At 33.6% G+C, this 11,409-nt stretch overlaps 1 protein-coding gene across 1 annotated transcript; it reads left to right on the plus strand.

The window, feature by feature from the left end:
* Window positions 1-10,871: 10,871 nt before the first annotated feature.
* FOMMEDRAFT_154368 (uncharacterized protein) lies at window positions 10,872-11,243 on the plus strand (the record flags this gene model as incomplete). The annotated part of the gene is made up of 1 exon (XM_007264882.1): window positions 10,872-11,243. One exon carries the CDS (start codon window positions 10,872-10,874, stop codon window positions 11,241-11,243), a length of 372 nt encoding a protein of 123 aa, XP_007264944.1.
* Between the last annotated feature and the right edge of the window lie 166 nt (window positions 11,244-11,409).

Below are 11,409 nucleotides of genomic sequence, written 5' to 3' on the forward strand. Positions count from 1 at the left end.
GAATTAAATAAAATCAAGAAGATCTGATAGTAACCAAAATCAGAACTCTTCACTACTTACAAAAGCTCTAAACACATTACTACAAAGTAGTGAAACATTACTTTACATATTTAAAATATACAACAAATTGTTGGCTTCAACTCAGAAGCACAAACACCTTAAAACTACAAGGCTATTGTGATACAGACAGACAAATGACAGAAGGACATAAAGTAATAAACAGCTACATCTTTCAATTAGCTAAATTGACCATATCTTAGTCAAGCAAACAGTAAAACCTGGTACTACTATCTGTTTACAAAGTAGAGTTGTAAGTGCTAGTGTATACTACTCAAGAAGCCATTTGGCTCAAACAATTTGCCAAAGAAGTACTGTAGACTGAATTAGCACCCATTACAATTTATTGTGATAATCAAGGTGTAATAAAGACTGTAAAGTCTGACAAAATAACATACAATGCTTACACTAAACATCTTGATTTACAAAAAGACTTTGTGTAATGTTATATTCAAAACAATTACATTAATGTATACTATGTTCAATCACAGAACCAATTAGCAGACATCCTTACAAAAGCTCTCTATGTCCTACAGATCAAGCATCTAAACAAACTATTAGGCATACAGTCCTAGTTCTTAATTAATGCTTGAAGGGGAGTATTAGATTGTACTCTGGATTAGGAAATCCCTAATTGCCTTATGTAGAGTTACTACACTTGGAATGTCTCAGATTATCAGACTTTACTATATAGTATATAAGGTAGACACTTGCTTGATGTCTCAATAAGAGAGAGTACTTGGGGCACTCCTACTACACTTGTTAAAATCCCCTCTATACTGTTACTAACAGTATATATAACAAAGAGTGTTTCTACAAATAGTAAGAATATGAGAATGGTTGAGGGATTTGATAATAAAGAACTGTATAGTAATAGGCTTCTGTCTGTGCCTAGTACTAGTTGTTGTATGTATAATGTTCTAATCCTTTCCTTAATCTGATACAAAGCTACTTTTTTTTTATAGCTTGTTAACTTTGTTTAGGATAATATTACAAAAGTTACTTACTTTTATAATATCTGGATATCCTTGTTCTAGTGCAAGTAATGTACTGTGTAACAGATTACAATGTTGTTGTAATGTATATAGGTAGCCTGAGTATCCTTGGATTTGTTCAATCCAAATTTGTTAATTAATAAGAGTGCCTGTTGTATAGACAATAGTTAATACTACTCTTCCTTGTTTGAAAGAGTCTAGAGGAATTTCCCCTTGTATCCAAAATAGTATTCCTTTAATACCTCCTAGTATCAACACTTGTTCCTGTGTATAGACTACTAAGTAATCAAGAACTAGTAGTACTTCTTAATTAACCTTTCTTTTCTTACTATAAAAGAAAGTTACTTACCTTAACAACTGTTCTAAGTAGTAGAGTAACTTGTCTACCTACTTTAAAAACTAATTATTAAGGTTAGTTAATATTATAAAGTAAGTATTAGAGTTAATATACTTGTGTACTAACTCCAGGTTTGAGTTCCTCTTAGTAGACTAGAGCTTTACTAGAATAGTAAAGATTTGTAACTAAGTTAGAGTTTTATTAAAGTGTTAGATATACTTACTTTACTAGTCCTAATCCTTAGGAATAGTAACAGAATAGAGTATAGAGGGTAAGACTTGTAGACTTATAAAGTGAGAGGGTAGAGGAGTCCTACTTTAGTCAAGCTACAAGTGTAGCCTAGTAGGTTAGTAGTAGAGTACTTCTAAGTACTAAGTAACTTAAGTTAATAAAACTATCTTTTGAGGGCCAAACTGGCCTCCTTATATACCTTTTACTAGAGTAATGTTACTCTAGTGACTTTAGTAACTCTCTTCACTGTTGTTCCTATGAAGTAGAGCTAGCTAATCCTTTAGACTGTTGAAACTCCTGTGAAGTGTCTAAGAGAAGATCACAGGTGATTTGTTAAGTTTGAGGGGGAGCTAAACCACAAGTCTTAGGAGACTAGAGTGGTTCTGAACAGGTGCAAGTTCTTCCAGTACAGTTGCAACCTTGGAAGAGTGATGTGAATAACAGAAAGTACACTTTGTGAAGTGCACAACAAACAATCTGATACAGAAAACAATGAAGACTAAAACTATGCCTCATGCTAGAGGACTTTGAGATGAGAGACAAGAGCTAAATCAATGGGTGAACTATCTGAATTCCCCCCATATCTAGTACATGAGTAGCTGTATTTATAGTTTTCTGAGTTCTGGAAAAGCATAGTACTAACAGGGAAATGTCATGACTGAACAAAAGAAAAATAACAAAATATACAAGAACAAATAAGAGAACCTTTTGCCAGAGGTTGGAAGAAAATAGGGTGAAAATGCATGAGGAAAATTTAAGTGGTCTGCATTCTAGCCACAGGAAATGTTATACAAAAGGGAAAAGCAAGATTTACATTAAAAGAAATAGAAGGTTCTCATACTGTTATCATCTGATTGGTACAGACAAAGTGCAGAGAGTTCTGAGATTTCCAGCAGTCTCCTGAGATCAACACTTTGATTGCCCTGATGTCCTATCTGATTGGAAGATTGCAGTACTTTGATCCGGGCAATGATGACGTAATGGTTTGCTGAGCCACTCACTGTGACACAACTTGTGTTCTGAGCCTGTGATAAGTATGTGATCTGTACATCCTGTGGAGAAAACAATGTGTGTAAGCCAATTCCAAGACTGTACACTCTTGCAGTTCTGTTTACAAATGCTTGCAATGCAGAATAGTTGAGTGTTCTCAGAGTAGGCTTCTATGAGTCATGTGAGTGTTCAGAATTGATTGCCATGATTGTCTACATGTGATGTACAGTTCTTAGCATGATACTGATTGTTTCACTGTATACTACACTAGTTTGTGTCTTCTATTAATCTGCTAACACTAGTTTGTGTCTTCTTGTATTCTAGATTAATCTTCTAATGACTCCTTTACTGTATTGTTATGTCTTCCATACTTCCTCTTATACTTCTAATAACTCCTTATAAGTCCTCCTAACTAGTTATACTGTGTAAGCTGTGTAATACTTTTCCTATAAAGTAGAGCTCTCTATTGTTCTGTAGTCTTCTTATGACTCTGTCTGACTCAACCTGTACTTTCTGTATACTAGTTTGTAATACACTTTCTTATGAGGTAGAGTATTATAACTTCTAATAACTCCTTATGACTTTTGTAATATAAAAGGCTGTACTTCTGTACTACTCCTAGAACTTACAACCAAAGTTCTAGACTACCTTGTGTACACTCTAGAACTAACAACTAATGTTCTAGATCTTTCCCTAGGTCTTCTTCAATAGACTTAGTTTAGGAGACAATTATCCTTATTAACTTCTAACCTTATCTTATACTTCTGTATTCAATCATAGAACTTACAACCAAAGTTCTAGATTGTCTCATGTATTCCTCATGTTGTCCTTATATAGTCCTCATGTTTATAACTTCATTACTTTCCTATCTGTATAGGCAAAGTGTATAAAGGAGACTACTTTCCTGTAGTCTCTCCTCAGAGCTCTCAGTTCCCTTTCCTTTACTAGTACTAGTCCTCCTTAAGTATAAAGCTTTAGAGTATTGGCTCTAACTCTTTACTAGCTTTAATAGTCCTTTGTCTTTGTACAAAGAGTTCCTAGCTAGCTATATAGTTTCTCTTCAAGTAAGTATAATATTTTCCTTTTATCTCTTCAGGTTTTCTCTTAGTCTTTTCCTTTATACTTCTTACTCTGAACACTATACTCTTTCCAGATCCTCTCTCTATACAAGCATTCTAAATGACTTGTCTTTAGTTGAGATTATTAAGTAATACTGTACTAGAGTATGTGTTTAACCTTAGAGAGATAAAGAACTTGTTTACAGGTTTTGTTACCTTTTCCTAACTAACTTAGTACTTACTCCTTCCTGTCCCCTCTCTCTACTAATGGATTGATCACTCATTAGTAATAATTAGAGGTTAATAATGCTGAGCTAGAGTTCTTACTAAGTAGGACAATAAAGGTAGCCTAGTTGATCTGGCCAATCTCTAGACTTGTGACTAATAGAGTTTTGTATATAAACTACTTAGTTCCAAGTCTTGAGTTAAGCTTTTCCAAACTTAGTTACTGTATTTTACAATTCCTAACAGTTCTCTACTCTTACACTTTCAGTTCTACAGGATTTACAACCTTCTGTACTAGAACTTAGGACTTCTGTCTCTCAGGAGTACTGTTTATAAACTATATATAGGCTGACTCTCCTTATAACTCTTACTACTACCCCTCCTTACTTTATTATTCTGTTCCTTTGTCTACTCCTTCATTCTTTGTTCCTTCTATAGTCTTTTACCCTTTATCTATCCCTTCATTCTTTGTACCTTTATCTTTGACCTTTCTTTCTTTTATTCTTAGTAGCTTACTATTCCCTGAGTACTCTTGTATAGTTTAGTATATATAAGTATATAAGATCAGACTAGTTCTGTAGTCTTGATCTTGTTTACTCTAGATAGTCTAGTACTTTTAGGCTCACTCTATATATCTTATACTTGTCTTACTCTCTCTCTCTGTCTGTTCTGTAAGTTCTAACTATGTTCTAGTACTTACATTCTGTATTTCTGTTATATAAAATAGTTGTAGTCTGAGTCTCCTTACTAAGCCTTTAGGTCCCCTTTATACTATTACTAACATTAAATTAAGACTACCTATTACTATCCTATAACTCTCTTATATTTTAAGCATTAGTATGTACTATTGTGTTAATCTCTTTTCTTTGTCCTAACCCTTTTACATTTTTAAATTTTAAACTTTCTAAACCCTTTTAAACTTTTGCCACCCTTCTTCTATTTATTACTCTTTTTAGTTTAGTGTTAATTCCTTTATAGTGTAAACATAGACTCTTCTAAACTGACTGTCACTCTTACTGTCCTACTAGATTAGTAGTTACAAGTAGACCTAGCTTAATACATACAGACCTCTATCTAAGAGGCCTTTACTAACTATATGTCTCTAGCCTAGCTACAACCTGTTCTAATTGTTCTAAAAGTTGTAACCTGTTCTAGAAAGAAAGTGTATGTAGTCTACCCTTCAGACTTTAACAAGTAGTACTTTAAGAACTTCTAGTACTAAGTTGAACTATACATAACTACTATATTGACTAATCTATTCTCAGATTTTAATTATGTCTTATTTGTCCTTTCCTTCATAAAGGAAGGTAATACAGTCACTTAGGCCTAAAACTGGATTAAAGGTTATTAGATTGAAAGTCTGATCTGACTTTAGAACAATGAGTCATACTTAGAATTTATGAGACAGCTTTATACTTCCTTTATTAATCTGAACAAGAAGTATAATGTGTAGAGTAAGCTTGTGTCTTTATAACAGAGTAAACATTCTACTAATACCTTCTTTCAGGAGTTTGATATTCTGGCCTAGAAGGTAGGATTTGTACTCAGGTTTAATAATGTCCTTATTAGAATGCTTGAAAAAGCTCTTCACCTAGAATTAGTTAATAAGATTCTCAGAATAATACTAGAACTAATTACTTATACTAACTAGAAGACTTACACTATTTCCTTTAACTAAGCTATAGTCTGAATGTGTCAAGTCTGTGTAGAATGCTCTCACATACATCTGACTCTAACAGTTTTAAGCTTATAGATTGATCTGCCTGTAATTTGTAATCAATCTGTTCTGATAAACATTAGAGAAGCCTGAAAGTAAGGAGTATACTTTACCTACAGAAAGTTAGGGTACTAAATTAAGGACTGTCTATAGAAGTGATAGTATATTTGTCAGGTTATTAGAGTAATAATGAGTAATGAGTAGGATTTGTAGTAAGAAGCCTTTTCTACAAATCTAGAAGTCACCTTAGAACTCTCAGACTCTAATTATATACTCTAGGATTTTGTAGAGACCTAACAGTAAATGTAGTACTAAAGGGCTATAACTCAGATTTTTTAACAGCTACTTTTGATTTAATAGATACTGTAAGACTAGAAGTAAATAAAGTAGAAAAAGTAGAAAAAGTAAATCTAGAAAATTATTTATTAAAAAAGAAAAAGTCAAAAACAAAAGTAGATAGTTCTCTTATTTCTTCTGATTCTTTTAATTCTTCTCTTCACACTTTATCTAAGTCTAAATCTGTACAATCTAACTTACTACTTCTGTATTCTAAGAACTTAGAATGTTTAGAATACTACTCAGCTCTGTTTACTACTCAGTAGTTTATCTATAGTATTAAGTAGAGATAGTCTTAACTAAGTTTGTAGTTGAGGATCTGAGTCTATCCTTGTTAAAAGAGAGAGGTTAATAAGGAAATATTAGTACATATACTTACTCTCTTAGATAATAAGACTGTACAAGCTGTACATTCCCTTCAGAACAAGTAGTAATTTATTAGAGAATGTTCTAAGTACTAGCTTTAGGTCCCTGTCCTCCTTACTCCCTTCTCAGGATTCTCTCAGATTTAAACAATAGTTCTAATAGATAGTAAATACACTAGTTTATACATTAATAAAGCCTTTATATAGAAACACTACCTTCCTACCTAATGTATTCTACTTCTAATCCTAGTATATAATATAGATAGAACCTTAAACTAGAATAGTTGAATCACTAAGTTTGTTCAACTATAAATAACTATTTAGGATTATAAGGAAAGTATTAAGTTTAGAGTTACTAACCTTAGAAAAACAGATATCTTTATTAGATTCAAATAACTTAAGGCTTACAACTCTACTATTAACTAGTTAGAGTAGACACTTGTGTTTAATTAGTGTTTTAAGTCTTACAGCTACCTTATACTACTGTTCTAAGTAAATACAAATGTTTCTAATATTACTAATAATTCTAATAAAGGTGACTAGTTGTTCTTCTTTGACTAGGATAGATATATAAACACATATTCTAGTTAAGACAGAATAGTGTTAATCTAAAGGATTTCTAAGAAAGAACCAGTCTAGAACTTACTCAGAACAACTCTACTCTAGAATGTATATAGACTCAGTCTACTAGATTTTGTCTGAGAGTTTCCTAAAGACTTTAGTAAAGAGGAATTTGACTAGCTTTCTAAATGTTACTCTTAAGACTATATAATTGAGTTGACTAAGGGTTTCTAACCTAAGGATTGTAAGGTCTATCTACTCAACAGAGATGAGTAGGAAGTACTTAATGAGTTCCTTCAGAAAAATCTTCAGAACAGTCAGATCCAACCCTTAAAGTCCTTTATAGTCTCTCCTTTCTTCTTTGTCAAAAAGAAAGATAAGAAGCTCTGTCTAGTCTAGAATTATTGTTACCTTAATAAGAGTACTATTAAAAACAAGTACCTACTCTCTCTAATTCAGAAGCTTATTAATAAGATGTATACATTCTAAGTCTTTACTAAGCTAGATATTTGATAGGAATACAATAATATTTGGATCTAAGACAGAGATGAGTAGAAGACTGTATTCTAAACTAATTGTAGACCTTACAAACTGACTATAATATTCTTTAGACTAACTAACTTGTTTATAACATTCTAGTCATTCATGAATTACATTCTTACAGATCTGATTAACTCAGAGTATGTTAGTGTGTATCTAAACAACATTCTAATCTTTACTTAGACAGTTGAGTACTATTACTAACTAATCTGAACAGTTCTATAGTAGCTCTAAAATAATAAACTGTTCCTCTAAAAAGTAAAGTGTTCTTTTGTATAAGAGTCAGTTGATTATTTAGGCTTTGTAATTAGTAGAGGAGAGGTCTGTATGAATCTAGTAAAGGTAACTATAGTTTGGAACTGGTTACAACCTTAGAACCTGAAACAGGTCCAAACATTCCTTAGGTTTATAAACTACTACTAATACTTTATCTAAGACTTTAGTACTATTACTTAGCCTCTTTACAATCTTACTAGTAAAAATGTTTCTTAGTAATAGAATGATTAGGAGTAGTCTGTATTTGAGTCCTCAAGTAGACTATTACTAGTAAGCCTGTATTAGTAGTTCTGACAGTTGTAAACAAGTTCTGAGTTGAAGCCAACTCTTCTGACTTTGTAAATAGAGTAGTACTATCTTAGTTCATTAATAGAAAGTAGTATCTAATAGTGTTCTAATCAGAATCCCTCTCTGTAACAGAACAGAACTACTCTATTTACAATAAGGAACTCCTTACAATTGTCTGTTCCTTAGAGAAGTAGTATTAATATCTCCTTAGTACTGTACAAAAGTTTAAGATTTAAAGTGATTACCTTAATCTCTGATACTTTTAGGCATCTTAGAAGCTCAACTACTACTAGGCCTACTAGATGTTAGAACTGTAGAACTATAACTTTGTACTAACTCACAAACCTAGAATACAAATAATAAAAGCTGATTTACTCTTAAGACAAGTAGGTTATGAAAGAGGAGAGAATAATAATAAAAATCTTGTTCTCTTAGACAATTCCTATTTTGTGTTTGAGACAATCTAAGAGATCTGACTTGAATCTAAGAATGTTGACTTTATTACTTACATACAGTAAGCTCTGAGACACACATAGGACTAGGCTGTAGTAAAGTAGTTAGAGAAGTAGGCTAGAGACTAGGAGGAGGATAAGGATAGACAAGTTTACTAAAAAGACTAACTGTATGTTCTGAAGGATTAAAAGCTATAAGAGAATATTGTCTGAGCTTATTACAACAATCTGACTGTAAGACATCTAAGCTAACACAAAACACAGGAACTTATTACTCAGAACTACTAGTAGTTAAAAATGTAGAGAGAAATTCTAAAGTATGTAACTAGTTATAATACATACTAATAGACTAAAGCTTACTAGACAAGGGTTTAGACTCCTCTACATTTGTATCAGATTCTAGATTACTCTTAGAAAGAAGTCTTGGTAGACCTGATTAGTAAGCTACCTAAGTCTTAAGGTTACAATACTATCTGTATGATTGTTAATTAATTCTTTAAGTAAGTCTACACAGTTCTGACCTGAACAGAACTTACTTCTGAAAGTATAGTGTGTATTTATCAGAATCATGTTTTCTAGTTGTACAGACTCTCTCAGAAGCTCATTCATAATTGTAAACTATAATTTAAGTTAAAATTCATGTAAGACTTGTACACTCTTCTTAGAATTTAAGGGAACTCTTCTACTATATATTACTTACAGACTAATAGTCAAACTGAGTAAGTCAATCAGGATATTGAGCTCTATCTTTAAATGTTCATTAATTATTAGTAGTTAGATTAGTCTGAATAGTTAGCTCTGACAGAATTTGTATACAATAACTAGTAACACTCTATAACAGAACAGTCTCTATTCTTTCTCAACTATAAGAGACATCTGTATTAGGGAACAGTTCTAATCTGAAACAGTAGTTCTGAATCTGTAACAGACTTTGTAGAACAGATGTACAAGACTAGGGAGGATATACAAGCTCTTTTAGAGAAGACAGTATAGGTTATAAAGTAGAACTATAATTGGAAGAGGTCTGTAGCTAAGGATTACTAGTCTAGTAACAAAGTTATACTAGAAGCTATTAATCTAACTATGAATTGTCTAATAAAGAAGTTAGACAACAAGTACTTTAGACCCTTTGTTATTAAGAAGAAGGTTAGTACCTTTACTTATAAACTCTAACTTCTAACAACTTAGAAGTGTATACACTCAGTGTTTAACAAGGTTCTATTGTCTTAGTACTATAACCCAGGTTTTCCTTTATAACAAAGACTCTTACTACCTCTACTAGAACTTGTTAGTTCTGAACTAGAATACAAAGTAGAGTATGTAGTAGATGTTAAGCTAGTGTACAGAAAGCTTAAGTTCCTTGTCTACTAGAAAGGGTACTTAGTTGAAGAACACACTTAGGAACCTGCTGAGAATCTCACCCATACTACTGAGGCAATCTGAGGCTTCTATCAACTTTATCCAAGTGCTCTATACTAGCTCTATCTTATAGATCTCCAAACTCTACTGTTCTGACCTATATTTAAACTACTAACTAAGCCTAATACTTACCAATTAGAATGATTGGTTTTAGAGAAAGGGTAATGTTACAGTTCTCTACTCTTGTACCTTTAGTTCTACAGGATCTACACTCTTCCATACTAGAACTTAGGACTTCTGTCCCTTGAGAGTACTGTCTATATATTATATACAGACTGACTCTCCTTATAACTCTTACTACTACCCCTCCTTACTTTATCATTCTGTTCCTTTGTCCACCCCTTTATTCTTTGTTCCTTCTATAGTCTTTTACCCTTTATCTATCCCTTCATTCTTTGTACCTTTATCTTTGACCTTCCTTTCTTTCATTCTTAGTAGCTCACTATTCCCTGAGTACTCTTGTGTAGTTTAGTATATATAGGTATATGAGATCAGACTGGTCCTGTAGTCTTGATCTTGTCTACTCCAGATAGTCCTGTACTTTTAGGCTTACTCTATATACCTTACACTTGTCTCACTCTCTCTCTCTGTCTGTTTTACAAGTTCCAACTACATTCTAGTACTTACATTCTGTATTTCTGTTGTGTAGGATAGTTGTAGCCTGGGTCCCCTTGCTGAGCCTTCAGGTCCCCTCTACACTGTTGCTGACACTCATCCTAAACACCCATTAACTCGTTTGGTGGTGTTATGTCCTCTATCATTCCTGGAGGAACAATTATGAGGGATCTGTCACAGGACTGAACATCCACTGACTGTGCACGTAGCATTATTATCGGTGTCGAACTGGCCGAGTCGACTTTATCCCTGTGATATACATTGTATCCAATCATTAGCTCTAGTGTGCTATGGTGAATACAATACAGGAATGTAATCTCACTTGTTGGTCCAGTTTCCAGCATCAGCATGCTCCAAACACATGGTAGCCATGAGTTGAAGAGGCCTCTTCATCCTCCTTTTTATCAGCATGAAGTCTACTCCACTGGCTGACGTATCTTCTATTGTCGATGCACAGTGTGGGGATGGCAATCTCGCTGTCCTGTTGCTCTCGTACTTTCCCAAGTTTGCAAGATCATCGGAAAGGACGATGCTGCGTGATAGCAGCTGCTTAACGTTGGTTGCACCCATTGCATTATTGAGTGATATGGAACGGGCATTGGACGGCCTTATACTCCGCTTCTTCGTCATCTACACCCTTGATTTGATGCTTCCTGCCCACCCAGACAGTGCAACCTTGCGAAGTCGTCCCTTCACTCTTCTTACAACTCTGACCGTGGCCTCACTGCTTGCGAACCTTAGGCTTGAGTACAGGCGGGATGGCAACGTTAAGAAGTTCTAGGTTTTGTGTCAGCTCTATGCTGCACTCATATACAGTAGTCCAGCTAATCGTCGCAAGGATTTTGCAAACCTTTGCCGGAAAGGCCCAAGGCTTGTTGCTTTTGAATTTCGGGTCTATGTCGTTTGCAGCTTGCTCTGTTTATGGAGCTGAAGGCATCATTACAGAC

Source organism: Fomitiporia mediterranea (assembly GCF_000271605.1).
Source record: "Fomitiporia mediterranea MF3/22 unplaced genomic scaffold FOMMEscaffold_4, whole genome shotgun sequence".
Taxonomy (NCBI): Eukaryota; Fungi; Basidiomycota; class Agaricomycetes; order Hymenochaetales; family Hymenochaetaceae; genus Fomitiporia; species Fomitiporia mediterranea.